The sequence below is a fragment of the Cavia porcellus genome, unplaced genomic scaffold (genome assembly GCF_034190915.1).
Source record: "Cavia porcellus strain 051 isolate PalLab524CR breed Dunkin Hartley unplaced genomic scaffold, mCavPor4.1 scaffold_6, whole genome shotgun sequence".
In the NCBI taxonomy this organism is placed as follows: Eukaryota; Metazoa; Chordata; class Mammalia; order Rodentia; family Caviidae; genus Cavia; species Cavia porcellus.
In genome coordinates this window covers 71,969,120-71,996,245 of record NW_026947489.1, presented here as the reverse complement: position 1 = coordinate 71,996,245, position 27,126 = coordinate 71,969,120, and the positions used below count along the sequence as shown (strand labels likewise).

Here is a 27,126-nt window from a genome sequence, read left to right as displayed (position 1 = left end):
CAAAGCCTCTTAAAGTATTTTTCCTCATTCCTCTACTCTCCCTAATAAATCAAGTTGTATCATCTACAGATATAAATTCCTTGTGATCAATGAGGTCAGTATGTATACATGAAGTGTACCAAAAAGCTAAATTAATAAAAAAAGTATTTTAGAAAGCATATTCTCTAAAGTACAGGGGAAACTTATCTTTAAAATAAAATCAGTTCCCTTTAGTATGAAACTAAAAATACATTTATACCAATAAATATTACTTAACACCATCCACAAGCAATCAACTACAAATTAAATGAAAGGACTTCCTTAGAATTATGCAATATCTTTAGATAAAATCATAGAGAACATATATTGATAGTAGAAAATATGATATTCTGTTTTCTACTTGATACTGAAGATTACATATTAATTTCACAGAAATTCTGTTGTTGGATGAAGAAGAACCATATGGCTTTCCAAAGAACCTAAATTAGGAGCTGTTTAATTAAAAATGTAAAAGTGTTACATTAACCTACTCAATGTAAAGAGATTTCACCAGTGTATACAAAATAACTTCTCTCTTTAAAAAGGATGAGAATACACTTTGATATTTTTATCCATCCTGATATCTTACATATACAAATATTTTCATCATAGATGAGACTGTAATAACATTCATTGCATACCTACTATAGGTCAGGAATTGTCTTATTTATTTCAAGCATTATAATTATTTTAATCCTCACAACAATCTTGTGAAGTACATATCATTATTTCATTCAAATTGCATGTTTAAAAACTAAAGCAGATAATTGATTTAACTCTCTCAAAGGCACATCACTAAAAATTACAAACAGTGAAATCTAAAATCTATCACTCTGATTCTAGAGCATATTTGTGTTATTTATTGGGAATTTCAAAGTTGTGAATATAAATTCTATTTTTAGAATATGTCTCTCATGTTAGGGTGAAGAAATGAAAGCCATGAACTCACTATCTCTACAAAAAGAAATGTTTATAGGCAACATGCATTTTGTGTGGTTATCAAGCTCTAAAGCATATGTGGAGTGAAATTTGACGCTGGCCTTGATTTTTCTTATGAATTCTTACAATCTTATAATATTATTTTCATTTCCATTTCATTTTACAGGACAGTTACTGATGTGATCTCGGAAATCTGAGATCATGCACCAAAGCAATAAATCAGCAGTGACTGAATTTGAATTGCACAGTCTTTCAGGTTCTCAAGATTTACAACTTTTCTATTTTGCATTATTCAGACTTCTCTATGTATTCATTGTGTTGGGAAATGTCCTTTTGTGCTCATAGTTATTTGTGAATCAGCAGTCCATACACCCATGTACTTCCTACTTAGTAATCTCTCGTTGACATTTGTTTATCTACATTTGCTACTCCTAAAATGATTATTGACTTCCTTACGGAGCATAAGACCATCTCTTTCAAGAGGTGCATGGCTCATATATTCTTTCTGCATGTCTTTGCTGGTGGTGAAATTATGCTTCTTGTTACCAAGGTATATGACAGATATGTAGACATATGTTGACCCCTATGCTATGTGGTCATCAAGAGTGCACACAAGTGCATAGGCCTTGTGATGGGTACCTGGCTTGTTGGCATTCTGCACTCCATGAGTCAGTTGGCCTTCACTGTTAATTCTCCATTCTGTGGCCCAAATAAAGTGGACAGTGTTTTCTGTGACTTTCCCCTGGTTATCAAATTTGCTTGCACTGAAACCTATATTCTGCAGATACTGATGCATTCAGACAGTGGTATAATGGCTATGTTGTCCTTTGTGCTATTGCTCTTTTCACACATGGTCATCCTGATGGCCTTGCAACATCATTCCTCATCCCCTATGGCCAAGACATGGGCCACCCTCAGTGCTCAGATCACAGTGGTAACACTCTTCTTTGGGCCCTGCATATTCATTTATGCTTGGCCTTTTACCAGTGCATAAATTTCTCTCAATGTTTTGTACTGTTTTTACTCCTCTCTTAAACCCTTTGATTACACCTTAAAAAATAAGGAGGTGATAATAGCAATGCAGAAACTAAGTAGTCAGCAAGTTTTCTGTTGTCTTTCAACTCTTGCTAGAGATGAATGATGACCATGACAAAAACCAAATTCATGTACTTTCTTCAGTGAATTCCTGTTATGTCTGAAATAACATAAGACATTTTTTCTTTTTTTATAACTTCTATTTTCAGGAAAGCAAATAGTAAACAAACAAGGTAGAGATAAATACATTGGGAATCCTTCCTTTATGAAAGAACTGTTACTAAATTCAAAATAAAATAATTTTAAATAATGAAATTTTTGTTTTTCATATAAAACTACTATATTTGTTTCTTTCAATTAACTTGGTAAATAGAAACACATAAAATGCAAAAATCATCTAAGATATTACAACACATTTATTATTAAAATTTCAAAATAATAATTAAAGGGCAGAGTTGCATAATTCAGTGGTAGAGGATATGCCTAGGATGCATGGTTTGAACTCCAGCTCTGTAAGCATATATATATATATATATATATATATATATATATATATATATAATTTGTTTACAATTATTTTGGTATCACAGATTAGAATTAGATATTGGTTTAAATTGTACAGATGAAAAATTTAGCACAATTCTATGCATTTAGGCAACAGAATATGTTTATTTTCTTAACATCTCACTCTTTGTATCCTTTCTCTCCCTCTCTCTCTCTCTCTCTCTCTCTCTATATATATATATATATATATATATATATATATAATGTGTGTGTTTATCTTAATATCTAAACTATTTCTATTTGAACTAAAGAAGTTTATATATTGAGATAATTTCTTTGTATATTAAGATAACATTTCTTATCTGAAATATTACTATAAATGATTCAAATTTAACAACTAAAAGGTGGATATATGATGTTAATTTTATTATCTGAATTCAGCAATCTAACAGGTTTATATTTACATTAACCATGCTATAAATAACAAAACCTGAAATTCAAACTCCATGTTTCTTTACATCCATATATTCAATTGAAATCAGAGTTGATCATCAACCTCCTTGGTCAATGACCATAACAAAAGTATCTATTTTGTTTTTATCTTTAAAAGACTTAAAATATTTATTACTCATAGTAAAATTCCATTTTCAACAATTAGAAAACTGATAGTTAAGTATTGTTACAGTCTATGGGTCTGGAGGTCTGGGATACCCAGAGATGCCCTTGCTGGATTTGTTTGTCTCTTTTATGTAGAAAGAGAAGAGAAAGACAAGTCAGAGAATGCTAGTGCAAAGCAAAAAATTTATTGCAAGAAGCAATAGTAAGCCACTCTGGGGAAGACATGGGGGTCCTCAGAGCTGAGACACTGCTGAGTGCAGACCCTCACTTCTGTTCTTATACAGTTAGGATCCCATTCCCACATCCTTTGGAGGGTCAGTACTGATCAGTTATTAGACTCACTGCTAGGAAACAATTTTGGTGGGCCAATAGGGGAATTTGAAGGTGAAATATTTTTAAGTGAGAAGTAGCCTACTTAAAGATGGCCTTAGGTGAGGCAGTGTAGCTTCTCAGAAGTGTCAAAACTACAGGCTGTGGACTCTACTGACTACAGCTTTCTGAGATGCAGAGACCTCTTACTTTTCACTTCTTAAAGGAGCTCAGCTCTGCTCGTCTAATCCTACCTAAGGATCTCAACTATCCCTAGAGTATCACTCAAGATAAGTGAACTGTGCATTGCTACTGATTTGAATATGTGTACTTCTAAAAGTTATGGATTGAAAGTCTGGCCTTTGGTGATGATAAAACTAGAGAGTTGAACTTGAAGGAATGTATCAGTGAATTTATAATTGTAGTCTCAAACAGCATTTTTCATTCTTCTATCATGTATAATTACTGAAAAATAAATGGCTATGTATGAACCAGAAAGTAATTTCTCTACAGATTCAGAAACTTAATCTACTTGTGCTTTGACCTTGAAATTTCCAGGTTTCATAATGTAGAGAATAGATTTCTTTTGTTCACAGACTATCAAGTCTAAATTATTCTGATATAGCACCTTCAATGGATAAAATTATTTTTAGAAAGGAAATTGACAGAGTTTATAATCTAGATGACTCTCCAAAGAACTGTGTTGAGTGAAAAAATAATCTTAAAACTTACGTACTATACAATTATATTTGTATAACATTCATGAAATGTTTAAATATTTGCAGAAGTAAAAGAAAGGGTGAATAGGAAAGAACTGGCAATAGCTAAAAAAAAACCCAAAATGAGAGACCTTTATGTTGAAGGAAATGTCATATATTTTTGTCCTGTTAATTATCAGTGTTACTATCCTGGTTGTGACCTTGTAGTATAGTTTTGCAAGATGTTATTATTGAGTAAAATTGAATAAAGTGAACACATGATTTTCTATATTATTTCTTTTAACTGCATATAAATTTATCTTAAAGAATAAAAATTTAATTTTAAAAATAGAATATAAATTGGCATGAGGTTAACTTCTAAAAATGAAAATTGTTGTGATCAATAATAAATGAATTAAGCAACTACTAAATCCAATTTATGTATGCATGTATATTAAAGAGAATAAAACAAAATGAAGCAACCCAAAACAAAACAGAGCAAAGTAGAGAAGAGTGAAACAATGCAAATAACATGGGATTTCAGAAAAAGACAGCAGAAAATTAACAATGGCTGCCATAATGTCTCTTGTTTTCTCCAAAATAGTTGTCCATACCTTTATACTCAATAAGTGAATACATATCAAAATAGTATAAAGGCAATAAAAACACAAGAATGAGAGCCTTAATGACTTTCAAGACCAGACACTAAGATGCTACCATAATGTCCCTTGTTTTCTTCAAAATATTTGTCTATATCTTTATACATATTTAAATCAAATAATTGAAAACAGACTAAAACCAATAAAAGCCAAGAATAAAAATTGGGTTTTAATCAAAATGATAGGAAATCATCAATGGCTACCAAGGTGTCTCCTTTTCTTCAGTGGAATTGTTCATCCTATCATGCATAGTAAAATCAATTCTTGTAAAATCTTTAGGTGAAATTCTAGGCATATATAAACCTATATATGTATATCTATCCTTTCTGTGTTAGAGGAAAAAAAGAAAACAACAAATAAATAACTATATCTAAGAGCCCAAAACAATAAAAATGTAGGCTTTCAAAAGGTGATAGGAACATAACAATTTTTGTTGTTTTGCATAGTTATCTTCATAAGTCTTATTTGAATTACCAGATATAGACATGGAAAATTGATTTAATTCTATGGATGTTAACTGCTTTGTTCCAAGAACTAATAGAATTAGTAGTACATCATCTTAGCAATCTTGTGTATATATTTGAATTTATATCTTATTTTGAATCTATTACTTTTCTCTTTTTCTCTTTGAGTTTCTTACCCTTGCACAATATTTATTGAAGATTTTGTATCTTACTTACTCTTTCAGTTTCTTACACTAGGGAGGCAATACAGTATTTACACATGAGAGTTTGATTTATTTCACTTACAAATAGTGTCTAAAGTCAATTCCATTTACTTACAAAAGCCTCAATGAAATCTTTCTTCATAGCTGAGTAGTATCCCATAGTAAAAAGTTCCATATTTTTTTTATCCATTCCTTAGTTGATAGGCATTTGGGTTGTTTCCAAGACTTAGCTACTATAAATTGTGCTTCTATAAACATGGATGCACATATATCATTGCAATATTATATTTTAAGTTCTTCTGGGAAAATGCCCAGAAGTACAATAACTGGGTCAAATGGGACCTCCAAACCCAGCCTTTTGAGTGATCGCTACACCGATCTCCACAGTGCATCAGTCTACACTACCACCAAGGGTGCAAAAGTGCTCCTTTTCCCACACAGCCTCTTCAGTATTAGTTATTGGTGGTTTTCTTGATCCTGGCTATTTTTTCTGGGGTGAGATGGAATCTCAGTGTTTTTTCAATTTGCATTTCTCTAATAACCAATGATGTTGAATATTTTTTCACATATTCATTTCCCATTTGTATTTCTTCATCTGAGATATGTGCATTCATCACAGATGCCCATTTTTGGATTGTATTGTAGTCAGGGGTTGTAGACAGAGAACAACTAGGATTAGGACATGGAGTTTGTAATATTTTTATAATGGTCACCAGAAGTTAACACAGGGAAATGCAAGAAATCTATCTGCAACACCAAAGACATAGATTAATTAGTCAAGAGCCTAAACCCCATGGCAATGTCCCACATGAGTCCAGATAAAAACCCAGAGCTCAGGACAATGCCTCCCACAAGTCTAACTGGAGGTCCAGAGCCCACAAGAAGGACTCATGCCAGTCTCTTTTATGGATCCATGCCCGGAAGACCTAAGGGTCAGTGGTGGAAGCCAGAAAGTCTATGCCAGCAGGATGAAGGAGCTGTGCTAGTGGGATGAGGGTTCTATGCTGGAGCCGAGAAGTCACACTCACAAAAAGACCAAGGCTATCCTGGAAAGGCACCGCAGTCATCCTCAGCAACATGGAGACCTCGAGCTCCTCCGACGACAAGCACAGTCAGGTACGTGCCAGGAAGCAGTGTGACAAGTTCATCCTGGAGACCAAGCAACACATGTCTTCCCCTCTGGAGCCAGGAAGCAATGCTCAATGTGAGGACCAAAGCCTCTCCAGGAGAAGCAACAGCTCAGACAGCAAAGAGAACCTACAATGCCTCCTTAACGCCTCAACCCTCAACACCTCCCTTCTTCTCCACCTATTTATCCTGGTAACCTTCCTCAGTTGGAGCATCTTCACTCAATGCCATGCTGATGTAATCAAGCTGGCATTAAGTTGACCACCAGTTCTTAATCCATAAAAGATTGGGTCTTTGAATTTTGGGGGCCTGAATTTTTAAAATTCTTTACATATTCTAGATAGAAGTCCTTTGTCTGAGGGACAGTTGACCAAGATTTTTTTTTACCAATTTGTGGGTATTCTTTACGCTCTGTTGGAGATTTCTTTTGATATGCAAAAACTGTTTGATGAGATCCCACTTGTTAATTTTGGGAAGTATTTCCCATGCAGTTTTATTTTTCTTCATGAAATCTCTGCTAACCCCTATGTCTTCAAGATTTCTACCTACTTTGTCTTCCAGCAGATTTAGTGTTCCTATTTTAAAGTTTAGATTTTTAATCCATTTTGACTTTAGTTTAGTGCATAATGATAGGCCTGGATATAGTTTTAGTGTTTGGCATAGAAAAAGCCTTTTTTCCAGCATCACTTATTAAAGAGGCTATCTTTATTCTAGTCAATGTGATTGATCCCTTTGTCAAAGATGAGGTACTCAGTGTGTTTGCATCTTCTAATCTAATCCTTTTATCTTCAGGTCTGTTTTTACTCTGCTACTATACTGATTTATTACAGTAGCTTTGTAGTATAATTTCAAATCAAGGATTGTGATGCCTCCTGCCCTGCCTTTGTTGTCAAGAATTGCCTTTGCTATTATAGGTCACTTCTGGTTCCAGATGAATTTAGGAAGTATTTCTCTAGATCTGTGAGGTATGCTAGTGGTATTTTGATTGGGATTGCATTAAATATGTGTAACAATTTTGGGAGAATGGCCATTTTCACAATATTTCTTCTACCTATTCATGAACAAGGAACATCTTTCCATTTTCTGAGATCCTCTCCAATTTCTTTTTTTCAGTGTATTATAATTTTCTCTGAATAGATCTTTTACTTCTTTTGTTAGATTGATTCCTAAGTATTTCATTTTTTTTTTCTGGACACTATTGTGAGGGGTGTGGCTTCTCTTATTTCTTTCTCAGTGAGTTTGTTTGTGTAGGAATGCTATTGGATTTTGTATCCAACCTTATGTTGACTTTATATTCAGCTACATTACTGAATTTAGTTGTTACATCTAGGAGTCTTTCAATGGAGTTTTGGGGGTCTTTTATATAAAGTATCATGTCACCTGTAAATAATGATAATTTAACTTCTTTTCCTATCCTTGTTCTTTTTTATGTGTCTCCATTGTCTAATTGCTCTGGCTAGTCTTTCCAACACTATATTAAATAGGAGTAGTGATAATGGACATCCTTGACTTGTTCCTGATTTTAGAGTAAAAGCTTTCAGTTTTTGGTCATTTGATATGATGCTAGCTTGTTGGTTTGTCATAGATGGATTTTATCATATTGAGATAAAGACCATCTATTCTGATTTTCTGTAAGGTTTTTAATCATGAATAAGTGTTGGACCTTATCAAAAGGTTTTTTTTTGCATCTATAGAAATGATCATGTGATTCTTACTTTTGGCTCTATTGATGTGGTGGATGACACATTGATTTGCATATGTTGAATTATGCCTGTATTCCTGGGATGAATCCCACTTGGTCATGCCATATGATATTCTTGATGATTTGTTGCATTCTATTTGCCAGTATTTTATTGAGAAATTTTGCATCTATGTTCATTAGGGATATTGGCCTATAGTTCTCTTTCTTGGTTTGGTATTTCTCTGGTTTAGGTATTAGAATAATACTTGCTTCCAGGAATGATTTAGGTAGCATTGCTTCCCTTTTAATTTCATTGCTTTGAGAAGTGTCAGCATTCAGTCTTTGAATTTCTTGTAGAATTCCACAATGAATCCAACAGGACTTGGGTTTTTCTTTGTTAGTAAGGTAAGGTATTATTTACATTTTCAATTTCATTAATTATAGTATGGATATTCAGCAATTTAACATCTTCTTGATCCACCTCTGGTAGCTCAAATGCTTCTAGCAAATTTGTCCATTTCCTCTGTATTATCAAACCTATAAGAGTAGAGTTTTCAAAGTAGTTTCTTCTGTATTTCTATAGGCTCTGCAGTGATTTCGCCCTTTTCATTCCTTATTGCATGAATTTGAGGGTATATTTTCCTTTTAAAAATAAGGTTGGTGTTGTAATCAGGGATTGTGAGGAGAACAATTAGAATTAGGACAAAGAAGTAATAATATTATTTATGATGATCAACTAGAATTAACACAAGAAGGTGTAGGAAATCTACCCACAACACTAAAAGCATAGAATATTTAGTTGAGGGCCTGAATCCCACAGCAATGTCATACATGAGTCCAGATGAAGACCCAGAGCCTATGACAATGCCTCCCATGAGTCCAGCTGGAGATCTAGGGCCCATGAGGACTTGCACCAGTCTGTTTTATGGATTTGTGCTGGGAAGGCCCAAAGGTCAGTGTTAGAAACTAGAATGTCTATGTCAGTGGGATGAAGGAGCTGTTCTGGTAGGTTGAGGGTTCTATGCTGGAGCCGATAAGTCATGTTCACAATATGGATCAGAGCTGTCCTGGAAAGCACCACAACCATCCTCAGTGACATGGAGGCCCCAAGCTCCTCTGACAATAAGAACAGTCCAGTATATGCCAGAAAGCCAGCATGACAAGTTTATCCTGGAGATGAAATGGCACATTTCTTCCCCTCCAGAGCCAGGAAGCAATGCTTGATGTAAGGGCCAGAACTCTCCCAAAAAGAACCACAGCCACTCTTAGCAACAAGGTCATGAGCCTCTCCAATGACACTGGTCAAACTCACCCTGGGGAAACTAGTCATGATAAACTCCACCAGTAGAACCAGCAGCATGTAGGAACATGCTGCAGCAAATAGCAACATGTAGGAGAACCCACACTACCCCAGCTTCTCCTTCTCCATATTTGTATTTATGTTAGCAACTTTCCTCAGGTAGGACATCTATTCTCAGCACCATACTAATTTAATTCAGCTGGCATTAAGTTGACCACCAGTTTTTAATACATAACAGTTGACTAGGTGCTTATCAATTTTATTGATTCTTCCAAAGAACCAAGTCTTTGATTCATTGTTTCTTTGGGGTACTCTATGTGGCACATAATATTATCTACAAATAATGATAACTTGACTTCTTGCTTTCCTATTTTTGCTCCTATTATTTCTTTCTCTTGTCTAATTACTCTGGCTAATGTTTCCAGAATTATACTGAATAGGAGTGGTGACAGTGATCATTTTTATCTCATTCCTATTTTAGAGTGAATATTTTCAGGTTTTAACTATTTAGTATAGCATTGGCTCTTGGTTGGTAATAGATGATGTCTATCAGACTGAAATAAAGGTCACTTATCGCTACATATAATTTATATTCAATTGTCTTATATGAATGATAAACATATTACCACTTCCATAGCTGTATTACTGTAAGTACTGTCCCTCTTTATTTTTTATTCTTGATTCTGATGGTTTGATATATTCTTCCCTCTCTCTGTCCTTTGTGCATTTTTGCTGCCTACTAAAAAGCTGCTAAGTTCAATTTTCTCTATTTGTGCTTTCACTTTTCTCATGTGTCTTATTATTTTTTAATTTCCTTAACTCTGCTTTTTATAGACTGAATTTTCTTTTCAATTATAAGGCCATTTTTAGCTTGATAATTTATATACTTTATTTTTGATATAAAAATTCAATGCTATAAATTCCACTGCATACATTAACTTAGACATATTGGCAAATTAAGAATTGATTCTTGAATTCCAGCTAGAGGTTCACACGGGGCCAGGCTAAACCCAGGTCACTCATGCTACTTCCATAGTTCTGCAGACCGCTTTGCCAGACCTGGAACTCCAGCCAGAGGTGTTCACAGGGCAGGGCTGAACCGGGCCCCTCCTGCCATTCCCATACACTCCCCAGACTCCTTCGTGGGACCCACAAATTCCAGCCAGAGGTGTGCACGGGGCTAGGCTAGAACCACACCACTCCTGCGACTCTCACCATCTCCACAGACCATCTTGTAGGACCCGGGAACTCCAGACAGAGATGTGGACTGCAGTGGGTTAACCACACAATATCAAGAGGAGACTCCATATGAAGAACTCGACAGGCTTCCATTAGTGAGGTGAGTTTGTCCCTAAAATAGGAATAGTGTTTGCCACCTTCAGTGAGTAAACAGGACCAACAAAGAAGCCTCCTCCAAAAGTAGGCCATACGTGAGCATGGCAAGTGTGTGAGTAAGTCCCTTCTCCACATACAGAATATCAGGTAGCTTGTGGAGGGTGTCAACAAGGCCTCTCCCAACTTGGAGATACTTAAGGGGGCCTGTGGGACACCTAGAGACACAGTAGAGTCCCACCTGAGACAAACATTATAAACAGGGAGTTCTGGTGACTTTGAACAACTGGAAAACATAATAACAGCAGTAACTAGGGGTTTATTTCCATCTAGGCTCATAAGCCTAGGAAGAACATAGGACTCACCCAACAGGGCCTGCAAGGGGAATTCAGGTGACTGGCCCACCTCTTCATTGTGGGACCTAGCAATTGGACAAACATCAACTTTACAGTAGGACTCCAAGATACACACTACAAACAGTTGACACTAGTGGGATCGAAGGACCAAATATTAACCTGAAAGGGGAAAAAGGCCAAACAAAAAAGCAAAATGCAGTATCAAACATCTAGTCCACCAGGAACAAGTACAGGAAACACTGAAATAGAAGGCTTCAAAAGTAACACACAGGAAATCTCTGGAAAAATAGCAAATGAAATTAAAAAAAAAACAACTCCATGAGGTTATCGAGGAAATCAAATTAGAAGTACTCACCCATGTAAAAACAGAAATAACAACCTTAGTAAAGGGGTTGCTCAGCACAGCTATAGAAGAAATAGAGAAAAAAGTACAGGAGCATGGAAAACTGAAACCTTGAGTAAACAATATAGAAAATAAGCAGAATTCATGAAAGCAACTCAATGAGACATCCAAGAACCAAAAAATTCTATTGAAAGCTGACAAAAATATTTAAATTAAGTTGAGGATCGAATTTTGGACCTTGAGGACAGGATTGCAATTAGTGATCATGAAAGGATACAACTTTTAAAAATACAAAAGCAGCATGAAATGAAAATCCAGCAGCTTCAAGATGATGCCAAGAGAAATAATATAAGATTAATAGGCATTAGTGAAGATGCAGGAATCAATGAAAAATACATAACTAAAAAATTCACAGAATAGCAGAAAATTTCTAAAACATGGGAAAAACCTGATATGCAGAAAAGTGAGGCATATAGAATGCCAACAGTCACAACCAATGTCAATCTACACCGAGACATATAAATTAAGATCTCAGACACAGAGCATAAAAACAGCATACCAAAAGCTGTTAGAGAAAAGACACAACTCATCTAGAAAAGCCCATTAGAATCACAGTAGACTTTTTATCACAAATACTCAAGTCAAGTAAAGCTTGGAGTTAGGTATTTCAAGCCCTGGAAGAAAACAGCTTTCAACCCAGACTGATGCACCCAGAAAAACTTTCATTCAAATTTAATGGAGAAACAAAAAAATTTATCTTTCAAATTTAATGGAGAAACAAGGTACTTCCATAACAAAGAACAATTGGAGAAATTCATGTTCACCAAACCAATCTTAGAAAGAGTATTGAAAGACATAATTGATAGAGATAAAATTGGCCACAATCCTCAGAACAACACAAAGAAGCCACCATGTTGGACAAGCAATTAAACAAGGGGGGAAAGCACAAAGCGAACAACTGGAACATAACATGGCAAAGTCAAGCTAGTACATATCAGTTATATCCATAAAATGTAAATGGCCTCAATTCACCTATCAATACTAACAGGTGATTTCTTACTGTTATGGGTTTTTTTTGTTTGTTTGTATTGTTTTTTTTGTTTTGTTTTGTTTTTTTGTAGTTCTGTATTACATGTACCCTTACACCGCTTTGGTTTGTTTTGTGTTTTTCTCTTTTTCCTCTTAAATAAAATAAAAAAAATTAAAAAAAAAGAAATAGGTTGGCAGAATGGATTAAGAAACATGATCCCACAATGTGCTGTATACAAGAAACATGTCTGACCCAAAAGGAAACTCAGATTAAAAGTCAAAGATGCAAAACAGTATTCCATGCAACAGGAACCCAGAAAAAAGCAGGGGTAACTTCTACTTGCAGACAATGTGAACTTCAAACCTAAAATGATTTTTAAAATGATTAAAAGAGATAAATAAGGTCACTATATACTCATTAATGGAAAAATTCAAGAGGAAGAACTAACAACTATAAATGTAAATGCACCAAATACATGAGCATGCACTATAAAAGACAAATACTAATAGACATGAAAAACCAAATACACAAGAACACAATTATAACAGGGGACATTAATGCTCCATTGTCACAAAGAGATAGACCAACAAGACAAAAAGTTGGCAAAGACATAATAGAACTGAATCACACCTGTGAGCAACTGGACTTAGTAGATGTTTACAGAGTGTTCTACCCAACAACATCAGAATACACATTCTTCTCAGTTTCACATGGGACATTCTCCAAAATAGACCATACATTATCACATAAAGCATTCTTAAGTAAATGCAAAGGTATTGGAATTATCCCATGTGTAATATCTGACCATAGTGCATTGAAATAGGAAATTAAAGGCAAAAGAAATTGCAACACATGCATAAATACACGGAAATTTAATAACAACCTTCTGAACAACCAGTAGACTACAAATGAAATTAAAGAAGAAATAAAGCAACACCTACAACTCAATGAAAATGCAGAAACAACATACTGCAATCTGTGGGATACAATGAAAGTGGCCTTAACAGGGAAATATATAGCAATAAATTGTCATATCAAGAAAATAGAATGAGCACAAATAACCAACCTAATAATTCACCTCAAGCTTCTAGGAAAGGAGAGCAAGTTAAACCCAAAGGTCATAGAAGAGAGGAAACTGTAAAGATTAGGGCAGAAAACAATGCAGTTGAAATAGGCCAAAACAATAAAAGAATTTTTAAAAATACGAAGAATTAATGTATCAAAAAGCTGTTTTACTGAGAGACTAAACAAAGTTGACAAACTTCTAGCTAACCTTATCAAGAAAAAGAAAGAAAAAACCAAAGGGCTGAAAAGGGGGAAATTATTACACATCCCATGGAAATTCAAAAGATCATGAATACTTACTTTGAAAATCTCTACTCACAGAGAGTGGAGAACACAGAGGAAATGGACAGATCTCTAGAAATATATGAACTACCAAAGCTCAACCAAGAAGATATACCAATTTTGAATAACCTAATATCAGCTATTGAAATTGAAAATGTAATTAAAACTTACCAACAAAGAAAAGCCCAGGTCCTGAGGGATTAATGGCTGAATTCTACAAGAAATTTAGAGAATATTTGATGCCAATATGCCTTAAACTTGTCAATGAAACTGAAAAGGGGGCAGCCCTCCCTAAACCATTCCTGGAGGCAAGTATTTTTCTTATACCCAAATCAGAGAAAGACCCAACCAAAAAGGAGAACTATAGGCCAATCTCACTAATGAACATTGATGCAAAGATTCTCAATAAAATACTGGCAAATAGAATGCAGCAAATCATCAAGAAGATTATATATCATGACCAAGTGGGATTCATTCCAGGAATGCAGGGATGGTTTGACATATGCAAATCAATATATGTAATACACCACATCAACAGAGTCAAAACAAAAACCACATGATCATCTCAGTAGATGCAGTAAAAGCTTTAGATAAATTCCAACACATGTTCATGATAGAAACCCTTCAGAAACTTGGAATACATGGTGTCTGCCTCAGTCTCATAAAGGCCATCTCTGATGAACCAACACCCAGCGTTATACTAAATGGGCAAAACCTGAAAACTTTCACACTAAAATGAGGAACAAAAAAAGGATGTCCACTATCACCAAGTCTATTCAATATAGTTCTGGATATACTAGTCAGGGCAATCAGACAAGAGAGAGAAATAAAGAAATAAAGAGGAAAGGAAGAAGTTAAACTATCACTATTTGCAGATGATATGATTCTCCCCATACAAGACCCAAAAGACTCCATTAAAAGACTACTTGAGGTAATAAAGAAATTCAGCAGTGTAGCTGGATAAAAAATCAGTGCTTAAAAATCAATAGCTTTCCTGTACAAAAACAAAAAACTCACCAAGAGAGAAATGATGGAAATACACTTTTCACAATAGCACCTAAAAAGTGAAATACTTAGGAATCAACCTAACTAAGAATGTAAAAGACCTATATGCTGAAAATTATGCTAAGCTAATAAAGGAGATTGAAGAGGATTTTAGAAAATGAAATGACACTTTTTGCTCTTGGCTAGGAAGAACTAAGATTTTGAAAATGGCCATATCGGGGGCTGGGGATTTAGCTCAGCGGCATAAGCACCTGCCTTGCAAGCAGGCGGTTGTGAGTTCGATCCCTGGTACCGGTAAAAATGAAAAAGACCAAAAAAAAAAAAAAAAAAAGAAAATGGCCATATTACCAAAACTGTTATATAAATTTAATGCCATCCCAGTCAAAATATCACTGATATACCTCACAGATCTATAGAAAACATGCCTAAAATTCATTTGTAAAAGTAAGAGATGTAGAATAGCAAAGACAATTCTGGGCAACAAAGGCAAGGCAAGAGACATCTCAATTCCTCACTTGAAACTATACTACAAAACCACAGTGATAAAATCAGCATGGTTATGGCAAAGAAATAGACCTGAGGATCAATGGATCAGATTAGAAGATACAAACACAACAAAAAGACACTCATCAACCTTATATTTAACAAAGGTACTAAACATGTTCACTGGAAGAAGGATAGCCTCTTTAATAAATGGTGTTGGAAAAATTGGCTTTCCACATGCTGAAGACTGAAACTAGACCCACACATATCACCACGCACAAAACTAAAGTCTAAATGAATCAAAGACCTACATATTAAAACAGAAGCACTAAATCTACTGGAAGACAAGGTAGGTAGAAACCTTGGAAAGATAGGGGTAGGCAAAGAATTCACGAAACAAATGCAAATTGTAGGGAAACACTTCAAAGAACAAACAACTGGGATCTTATATTATTGAAAAGTTTTTGAAATTCAAAAGAAATCACCAACAGAGTGAAAAGAAAACCCACAGAATGGGAAAGAATTATAGCCAGCAGCCCCTCAGACAAAGGACTTATATCCAGAACATATAAAGAATTGAAAAACATTAAGCCCCCCAAATTCAAAGACCCTCTCCAAAAATGGGCATCTGAGATGCACACATATTTCTGAGATGAATATATACAAATGGCAAATAAATAAATGAAGAAATGTACACCATCACTGGTCATTCAAGAAATACAAATTAAAACAGCATTGAGATTTCACCTCTCCCCAGAAAGAGTGGCTGCCATCAAGAAATCAACTGAAAACAAATGTTGGCGAGGCTAAGGGGAAAAGAGGAACAGTGCTCCATTGTTGGTGGGAGTGTACACTTGGTACAGCCACTATGGAAATCAGTATGGAGATTTCTCAGAAGACTAGGATTGGAAGTTCCAATCAACCCAGCTATTCCCCTCCTGGGTATTTTCCCAGAAAATCTGAAAAGGTCATGTCACAGTGATATATGTGAACCTATGTTAATAGCAGCACAATTTGTAACAGCTAAATCTTGAAACAACCAAAATGCCAATCAACTACAGAGTGGATGAAAAGATGTGGTATTTTTATACAATGGAATATTACTCAGCTATAAAAAGGATGATCTTGAGGCCTTCATCGGTAAATGGAGGCAATTTGAGACTATCCTCATAAGAGAAATAAGTAATCATATTTATAAATATCACATTGTGTCTTTAGTGTAAAAAGTAATAAGAACTGTAGGAGTAATAGAAACCAAAATGTTAATTGTTATTGTAAAAAAGAGGAAAAGGAAGTGCTCTAAAGGATATAATTGTATGCATGTTTAAGTAAGATAAGTAAGTAAGTATGATAGTAAGTAAGTAAGATAAGTAAGTAAGTAAGATAAGTGAGATAGATAACTATATTACTAAGTTTTTGTTGGATTGTTGAGCAGAACTGTTTTCAGTCTCACTGTTTGTCCACTTTGTATGCTTTAATTTTGTAACTTGAACAGATGTTTCTAAGATAACAGTATGTAATTTGTCAACTAGTTAACTAGTGCTTTCTTAGTGTTTTTTTTTCTTTTTTTCCTTTGGAATTCTGTATTGTTGCTACCTTTTTTTCTGTTTTGCATTTTTTCTCTTTAAATAAAATTTTAAAAAAATAATTGATTCTTTTCAGATAAATGATTATATGTATGTATATACACACATATTTGTGCTAGTAGATGTATGTATGTTAATATGTATTAATTATATATGTATAATGTAAATACATACACAAAAGTATGTGTTGTATATAGTCCTACTCCACAAAATTATTAAGATTACAAATAAATTCATTAAAAAATCAAAATATAAATATCTGTAGGTTTTAAAATGTTAATGAATGATCTGAAAAAGAAAGCAATCCTATTTATAAAACCATCAATTCAATAAAACGTTTATGAATAAATTTAACCAAAGAGTTAAAAACCCTGTACACTACACTCTACAAGCATTCATGAATGAGATGGAAGGAGATATAAATACATGAAAAGATATCAAGTGTTTGTGGATTGGAAGCATTTATGTTATTAGTATCTGTGCCACATAGTAAGAGCTAATTTCAATGCAAACCTTAAGAAAATTGTATTGGTACTTTTCATTGGGTTAAGGGATAGGAAAAAGTCCTAAAATTCACATTAAACCACAAAACACGGTTGATGATCAAATCAATCTTGAGCAAAGAGAACAAAGCTGGAGACAACACACTAACTTAAAAATATAATTCACAGTTACAATAACAAAGTTAGTAGGATCTTGGCTTGAAAATAAGCATGGGCCATTTGAACACGCCAAGGAACACAAAATAAATCAAAGCATTTTCAGTCAAATTTGTTTTCACAAAGGAGTTAAGAATACGCTGTTGTCATTCCCGTTATTTTGTTATAAGATTTTCTTTTACCTTTTTTCCAAAAAAAATACACAGTACAGAAGAACAGTATTTTTAATAAGTGGTGTTGAGTAATGTAGATGACCACATGCAGAAACAAAGAATCCACATCCTATTCTTCACAGTGCGCAATAAGCAACTCAAAATTGATGAAACATTTAAAGAGTAAAACTAATAGAAGACATACAAATAATTTTGCTCACACTGCCCTACATCACAGTTTCTTGGATATAACCTCTGAAGCACCAGAAACAAAAACAAGTTTAGATATTAGATTGGGTCAAAGTTTTTAAAAATCTATGCCACAAAGAAAAAAATGAGAAAGCATTTTTGATAAGGTGTTCATATCCAAAATACATAAATATTTCAAGGAAGTCAATAATAACAAAGAACTCTTTAAAACTTGGCAGAGGTTTTGAGTGACCATTTCTCAAGTGTGGACATGAAATCATCAACAGATGTGTGGAAAAATTCTCACATCATTAATCATCAGAAAAATGCAAGTAAAAACCACAATATGATATCACCTTACACTTGTTAGGATGGTTATAAAGAAAGTGAAAGTGGCAAGTGTGGCAAAGATATGGAGGAAAGTGTGCCTTTTTACACTTGTAGTGGGAATGTAAGAATTCAACCATTAGGGCAAACAATAGGGGGTCCTCAAAAATTAAAGCTAGAATGACCAATTCAGTTCCTTAGATATTGGTTATATATCCAAAGGTAGTGAGATCACATGTTGAAAACATATCTGTCATTCCACGTTGACTGCAGCACTATTCCCAATTTTCAAGGCACAGATGAAATGAAATATTCATTAACAAATGAATACATAAAGAAAATATGGTATGTATGTGCATAGTGAAATGTTAAGGACTGAAAAAGATGAAGTCCTCTTATCTGTTAAAACATAGATGAACATGAAGGATATGCAGCGTTAAATGAAATAAGTCACATGATCACATATAAAAATAGGATATAGAAAAGTAAGATCAAAGAAGCAGAGAGCAAGTTGTGGTTATAAGAAGCTAGTGTTGAAGCCAGGTGTGGTGGCACACACCTGTAGTCATATGCACTTGCGACCATGCGGCAGGAGGATTGCTGTGAGTTTGATGCCACCCTGGGCTACATGCTAAGTTCAAAGCCAGCTTGAACTATATGGAGAGATTGTATCTCAAAGAAAAAAAAAAGAAGGAAGAAGAGAAGGATTAAAATTTTCCAAACAATACTTGCATTCATATTTTATACCTGGAGTTAAGAAAATACTCTAAGAATGCAGATGGAATAATTCATATAAACAATAAAGAAAGTATTTTAAATTATTATATTTAGTGTCTTGAAATATTTTATTCTTTAAATTACTGTACAATACAGAGAAATATCTTTTCTTGATTTTAGAGACATAAGTACTTTTAAAACTAGATAAATAGTAGCACTGCAATGATAAAATGTCTTATTCATAGCTTAGGAGGTGGAGGAGCAAGAGGAGCAGCAGAAGAAACTAGTGCTGGAAACGGGTTTGTCAAAGGGCATATGCATGTATATATATATATCACAAAAACTAAAAATAATATCTATAATATATGTTTATATTTTGCCTGTATGGAACAATTATCAATGTTTACTATATAATATAACCATAGAAAAATAAGAATATCACACAAATCTTATATTTTACCTCCAGTTCTACCTTTTAATGCACTCTTAAACGCTAATTAGTGTCTTCAAAAGCTCACCAACTTGAAAAGTGAAACATGATGTCTCATTTTCTGTAATAGTGAGACAGTGTAACAATTCCCATTGTTCCTTTACCACCAGTCTCTGAGGAGCCTAATAATGGAATTAATTTTCTTCTTTATGCCCTTAATGAAGGACTACATTTAAATTTTGTTGTTTCCTGACTCCAGACCAGAATATAGTATCACTAAAATTTTAAGAAACCAGGAATTCGTAGTGGTGTAACTTCCAGAGTCCAAGTGTAGACTGGTAGGTGCCATGGCAAAGAATAAATATAAATTCTAGATATTATTTTAATTAGTGTGATAAAATACAGCATATTTGTATGCCAGGCAGAGAAGTGTACATCATGAAATTGTATATCAAGCTAATTAAGAAATGCATTGCTTCTGAAATTATATTTTTGTGGTGAGACTCCTTAAAATGTACTTATTCAGAATTTTACATTGCTGCACCTATATACTGCAGTCCATCATCCTGTTCACATTTGCAATATTGAGTGAGTACATAAGTAGCAAAAGACAGAGGACAAAGTAATAACACAGGAGAGGCTAGATAGAGAATTAAACTGGAAATTTGAAAAATAAAATAGTTTGTATTTTTTATTTTATGGAAAAAGTAAAACAAAATTTCATAATAAAATAATAGGAGAACAATGATAGTACATTGAATATTGTTATCTTAGAAATGGTTAATGAGAGTATAAGATATGTGCATAAAAATTCTTTAAACAATATCAGCATTTTATTTTATATCTAGAGTTAAGAATTGTCTCTGGGAATGCAGACTAAAAATTCATACAGACAATAAAGAAGATGTGCTTAGATTATTTGACTATATTGACTAGATTGAAAAATTCTATTCCTTAAATTACTCTTTAGTACAGAGAAACATTCTTCCTTGCTTTTAGGAACACCAGTACTTTAAAGTTAGATAATAACTGCAATGATATATGCCTTATTCAAAGCTTGAAAATTTCTAGAAGTTGCCTCATAAAGTATTAATAGTATCATTTCACTTAGCACAAATTCAGAAGAGTGCTTCATATTTAATGTTTGACATTAAATTTTGACATTAAACTGATATTCATGCTTAATATTTAATATTATAATAAAACAGTTTACAATGGATAAATATTTAAACACTCATTCTTTTGGAAAGAAATCAATAATTTATTGCACTACATGTCAGTGTGCTCCTCAAAATTCACTTACTCATATGCTTTGTAGAAACACAGAGGATTCAAACATAATATCTGACAGGATAGCTTTAAGAATATGAATAATAAACAAAGGGTCACATTATGCATGAGAAGAATCAAACATTTCCATTTTTAAATTCTAATTAGTTTTCACGCTACTCTGAAAAATAGTCAAACACAATGATAAAATACTTTCTTTTTTTTTTTTTTTATTTAAGAGGAAAAAGAGAAAAACACAAAACAAACCAAAGCGGCGTAAGGGTACACGCAATACAGAACTACAAACAAAACAAAACAAAACAAAAAAACATAACAGTAAGAAATCACCTGCTAGTAGATTACACACTATCTTCTTGAAAATAGTTCCTCAAATCACAGTATCAAAGAACACAAGGTGGACAGTCAAACAGGGAGTCCGCAAACAGCTGTGTTCAATGTTCCAAATACTTTCGAGGCAGCACCAATGTACAGAAAAGGACATGCAAGTAGGTGAGTGTGGACAGATACAAAAACTATATTTGAAAACTATTATAAGCACGTCAAAATGTGCAAAGAATTATTATACAATGTGAATGTTCTTCCTTAATCATTTGTATTGCACGTATTTCTAGGACTCACATGTAAACTCAAGAAACTTCTGGAAATGAGCACCAAGCTTGCGGACGATTTGGATAACAGATCTGCAACAAACAAAAGGGAGGAACTGGACTAAAAGGTTTAAAAAAGATCATGTCCCAAACCCATTAAAAGTAAGTATTTTTTCACTAAATCTCACTTAGCTTAGTTGAGTTTATGTTAGTCAGTGATGTAGTATCTTAGATTTATATTCGTACTGAAGAAACATATTTAAAATAACCCTAGATACAATTTTAGAGACAAAGGTTCAAAGGAAACAAGTTACTTTCATAAAGATATTATTCACACACTGTGTCCACACTTTTTGTTAGTTTTTGTTTTGCTTTTTGCTTCAAGTAAACAAGGCTGATGATTTATTTTATTCCGTATATCTCTTCCAGGGCAATTTTTTAAATTTCACAATAGTGTTGAATTTTGTTATAGTCTTAATGATTTATTCTATAATTTTTATGCATGTGGATTCTGACAAATCCACATTACACTTTGAAGTATCCATGTAAGAAGAATATCACATAGAAGTGATCCTTGATACAATATTTTAAAACTTGCATGAAAGGGAAAGATAACATTTATTTTGTTGGCTCACCTAAAAGATTTAATTGCAGCATGAATATCTAAAATTTGAAGAGTAAATAAGAATCATTCAAATCTAAAATCTGAATATTTTATAACAAATTGATTTTACCTCAGTTAATAATAGCAATGCACCAGCATTCAACATTATTTTAAAGGTATAGACTCTCATTAGTGTTGTATAGTGGGCATTTGACTTAAACTTATTTTTAATATGATTAAGTAAGTAGAAGTTTTAGTGAATACCTAGGATGTGACAAAAATGTGTCTGTTTACTAATGTTTCCTGCGTCCTATAAAATGTGAAAAGTTTATTTCTTGCTGACTTTCCATGTTAGTAAACTAAACAATTGTACACAGTCTAATCAGGAGCTAAGAAAGGGTAGTTAAACTCAGTTTGACTTATACAAACCAAGAAGCAAATTTTATGTCACTAGTTCTGTACTCCACATTTTCTCCCATTTTTATGTACAAAATAATACAATGATCTAAAAAATATCTAAACAGCAATGATATTTCCAAATGTCTTAATGGCCTGAATGAGTAAAAAATACACAAATGATGACTAGATTCACTACCTACTATAATCTGTAATTTCCTCTGCCTTCCACCTTTTGACAGCTTCTGACAAATCCACCAAACTTCTAAATGGATATTCTCAATAAAAACTCAAATATTTCTGAGTTCATTCTACTGGGACTTTCAAGTTCTCAAGAAATTCAGTTAAGTTTTTTTGCTATCTTCATTCTTGTCTATGGGGCCATCATAGCAGGAAACCTCCTCATTGTGATCTCTGTGATGTTTGATCACCACCTGCACTCCCCCATGTATTTCTTTCTGGCAAATTTATCATTTTTTGACTTATGTCTTTCCTCTGTGGCCACACCCAAGGTGATTTCAGACTTCCTTAGAAAACTCAAGACCATCTCATTGTGGGGCTGCATGGTCCAGATGTTTTTAATGCACTTCTTTGGGGGTGGTGAGATGTTTCTCCTCATAGCTATGGCTATTGACAGGTATGTTGCCATATGCAAGCCCTTGCACTATAAGACCATCATGAACCACAGGGTGCTCACTGTGTTCCTCCTGCTCTCATGGGTTGTTGGGCTCATACATACCACAAGCCAAATGGCTTTCGTGGTGGGCTTACCTTTCTGTGGTCCTAACGTTGTAGACAGCGTTTTCTGTGACCTTCCTCTGGTCATCAAGCTTGCCTGCACTGAGACTTACAACCTGGAGCTCTTAGTGATTGTAGATAGTGGGCTTCTGTCCCTGGTCTGCTTCACTCTCTTGCTCATATCTTATACCGTAATGTTGGTCACCCTATGGCAGCACTCCAGCACATCCTCCAAGGCCTTGTCCACACTGTCTGCTCACATCACTGTAATTACTCTCTTCTTTGGCCCAGCTATCTTTATTTATGCTTTTCCATTCAACAGTTATTCTGTAGACAAGTTTCTTTCTGTGTTTTATTCCATAATCACACCTTTACTTAACCCAATTATTTACACTTTGAGGAATCAAGAAATGAAGGCAGCCATTAAGAGACTAAGGAGCCACCATCTTGGTTCCTGGTTGGCCCCTTAATTTTGTTTGTAGTCTCTAAGTTTCTTTTGCCTTCTGCAGTTTGGAACTTGAATATTTATTAGAATCCCAATAATGAACACATTCAATATATCCATATATCCCTCCAAATGGAATTAAAATGGTATTGTTCTAAGCATTTTAATGGAAAATGTTTACAGCAATCATAATTCCTGGGTGAATCAAGCATTCATCATCTTCCTTTTAACTTATACTATTTAAAATATACAAGTATAATATTTCCTTATAATTTTTATATCTCCTACTGAATTAATCTGTAAAATATAAAACAACTATTTCTTAGTATGGTTTCATTATAGATTATTATTTCTAAAATACTGTTTTTAAAAACAATGTGTGTTTAAAACATCTATCACTATGTATCCCTTTTGAATCTTCTCAGTAGTAGTGAATACTGAATAAAGTTCTATGGAATATGTCTTTACTATGAGAACTCAATAGATTCTTTAGTACTAATTGAGATAAAAAATTGTTGGGATATAAATGTTTTGTCTAATTCCTTGAATACTCAAAAAGTTTTCTAAAATTTGAAATCAACTGAAATTTAATACTGAAATCAGTATTTCATCTCATCAGTCCCCTTACATCCAGTGGGGACTGTTTGGTACCCCTTGAATAAAATACAGCTGTATTTTCATGTTTACAAATTGTCTTAAATAATGAATGCTTTTATCATAAAATGTTTGAATACATCTATAGGGAGACTTGGCTATTTATTTTATTAAAAACAGTGGTGAAAATCATAAAATAACTAAAAAGCACAGTATTCAAATTTCAGTTTTGCAATCATACACATACATCTACATAAATTCCTTTTTTACAGCCTCCTCAGATTTTCTCATGATTTGACACTGAAGATTACGTAGCATTGAAAAACAGTTTCATAATCAGAAGTGTCATCTCTGGTGCGTCCTTTGCCTTACATAATGTAGGAATAAGACATGGACAAGTTTTGAAACAAAATTTAAGTGGAAATCTGTTTCAAGAAAACAACACAGAAGGCCAACTCATAGGCAAGTATCTAGTTAAGGAATAGGGCAGGCTTCTCCATACACCTAGAAAAGCTTTGCATTTTATTTTATGGTGCTTCCTATGAGTTGTAGTTCCCACCTCAACAGAGCACTCATACGGAAATGCAACAGTCAGCTGTCAGATTCCTCACCATCATGGTTTTGAACCAGTTTCTTTCAATTTGTTCACAACTCTGTTTTTGTCACATTATTATAAGAAGCACAACTGCCTGCCTCTTTTTTTCCTTTGTTTGCAATGTAATTTATTTTTGCCATAATATATATATATATATATACATAATTTTAAAAATGAAAAAGAATAAAAATGATGGTGCAAAATTTCAAAACAAATTAATAGGAGATTAACACTGGTTAATTTATTGTTTACTGTTATCTTAAAGGTAGTTGTTGAGATTACAAAATATAGGCATGAAAAAATGATCAAACAAAAAGCACAAACTGTTCTTTCTGATGAACTAACAGAAATTAGTAGTAGCATTAGCTGTCATATATGCATATATATACATATATATATATATATATATATATATATATAGTCTTTTCTTTCTTTTCTCCTTTCTCCTATTCCAGTTATTCTTCCTTTTTGAGCACTTTCTTTCCCTTTCCCTTTCACAATATTAATTGGATATTTTGGATTTTTTTATTCTTTAGTTTTTTACATTCAGAATCAATAATACATTTAATTATGTAAATCTGATTTATTTCACTTATGAGTATGATCTCGATTTGTATCCATTTACTTATAAAATCCTCAAGCTTATCCTTCTTTATAGCAGAGTAGTACTCCATTGTATAAAAAAATCACTTTTTTATCCATTCTATGGCTGATAGCATTTGGATTGTTTTCAAGATTTAGTAATTACAAATTGTGCTTCTATAAACATGGGTACATATATATCACTATGACATGATGCTTTCTATTTTTCTGGGAAAATACCCAGAAGAGGAATAGCTGCATTGAAAGGGTCCCTTAGTCCTATTTCAACTAGGTTTTTGCCCCAAGTTTTTCCTTCTAATTCCTATGCTAGGTGGAATCAGTCACTACCTGACGGAGGATAGTGGTGACTTTTCTTGTTCTTTTTAAAGTTAATAATGATATCAATTTTACTTCATACACAAAAAATACTATCAAAAAGAAAAATACCATCATCTACATAATATTTATCAGTCATCATGTTAAAATACATGTGTGGTTCATAACTATCTTAATATATTTGCAATCACCAGAAAATGATATAATGTTCATGAATAGATTTTCATAGGGCACACACATAGAGCTTGTATGCGTATAAAGCAATAAACAAATACATTTCACATCTGCTAGTCTGTAGAATGGCAAACCAACTTGAGGGACTAGAGATTGCACTTATTTTATGTTTACAGAAAAAAACAAACAAATAAATATTCAAAATAAATAAGATGATGTTGGTGCAGAGGAGGAGCTGGGCAGATCTGGGGTGCCCTCATCGGCCTCTCTGCGTGTCTGGAGGACTCTGGATATCTCCGCCCAGACTGTTGGAGTCCCCCCAGGCTTCCAGGTACAGTGAAGGGGAGAGGTGGGTTTGAGGCTTCCACATCAGCCTCCCCATTCCGGTTGCACTTGGAGAACTGCTGAGCTCCCGACAGGTGGGCCGGCCCACACTATGAGCTGAGCCCTGCCTGATTTGCTGCCGCACCTGGCCATGGGTGTGCAGAGGAGGAGCTGGGCAGATCTGGGGTGCCCTCATTGGCCTCTCTGTGTGTGTGGAGGACTCGGGATATCTCCGCCCAGACTGTTGGAGTCCCCCCAGGCTTCCATGTGTAGTGAAGGGGACAGGTGAGTTTGAGACTACCACATCAGCCTCCCCATTCTGGTTGCACTTGGAGAACTGCTGAGCTCCTGATGGGTGGGCGGGCCCACACTATCAACCGAGGCGAGCCTGTTTTGCGGCCACGCCTAGACATCAGTGTACAGAGGAGGAGATGGGCGGATCTGGGGTGCCTGCATCGGGCTCTCCGTGTGTCTGGAGGACTATGGATATCTCTGCAAGCAGGGAGGGACCACAGGTTCCTGAGGCACCATGGCCTGTGGTCAGTACCCTAACCCGGCTGCAATTGAAGAACTGTGGAGCTTCCAAGGGGCAGGTGGGCGCACAGTGTCCCTGAGGCCCAGCATGTCTGGAACTGTGGAGTTCTGAGCAGGCAGAGGAGGGCCACTGGTTCTGTAGGCCTAATGGCTTGGGGTAGCGTGGTGCCAGAGTCTCAGTAGCTGCAAACATACAAGGGGATTTTCAACAGATCCTGAGGAAGCTTTCAAATAACACTTGAAACACAGAAATATAGGAAAATGACAAAATAAAAGACCAAATTACAACCTCAAACCACCAGCCCATCTCAAGAAACCCTAGGAGTGATGTATATAGAAGAAAATATATCCCATTCACCTCATATATTGGACACAATAGCAACTGAAATTGACAAGCAACTCCAGGAAGCTTTAA

At 34.4% G+C, this 27,126-nt stretch overlaps 1 protein-coding gene and 1 pseudogene across 1 annotated transcript; both read left to right on the top strand.

Annotated features, from left to right (window-relative positions):
- Positions 1 to 1,158: 1,158 nt before the first annotated feature.
- LOC100722720 (olfactory receptor 4K15-like) lies at positions 1,159 to 2,098 on the top strand (annotated as a pseudogene).
- A 20,560-nt stretch (positions 2,099 to 22,658) lies between these two features.
- On the top strand, positions 22,659 to 23,597 carry LOC100722441 (olfactory receptor 4K13-like). Its single transcript, XM_003469496.2, has one exon. It carries the CDS (start codon positions 22,659 to 22,661, stop codon positions 23,595 to 23,597), a length of 939 nt encoding a protein of 312 aa, XP_003469544.2.
- Positions 23,598 to 27,126: the final 3,529 nt, after the last annotated feature.

What these genes read in the sequence shown, in the direction of transcription:
- LOC100722441 (XM_003469496.2), top strand. Translation starts at nt 22,659, where the DNA reads ATGGATATTCTCAATAAAAACTCAAATATTTCTGAGTTCATTCTACTG.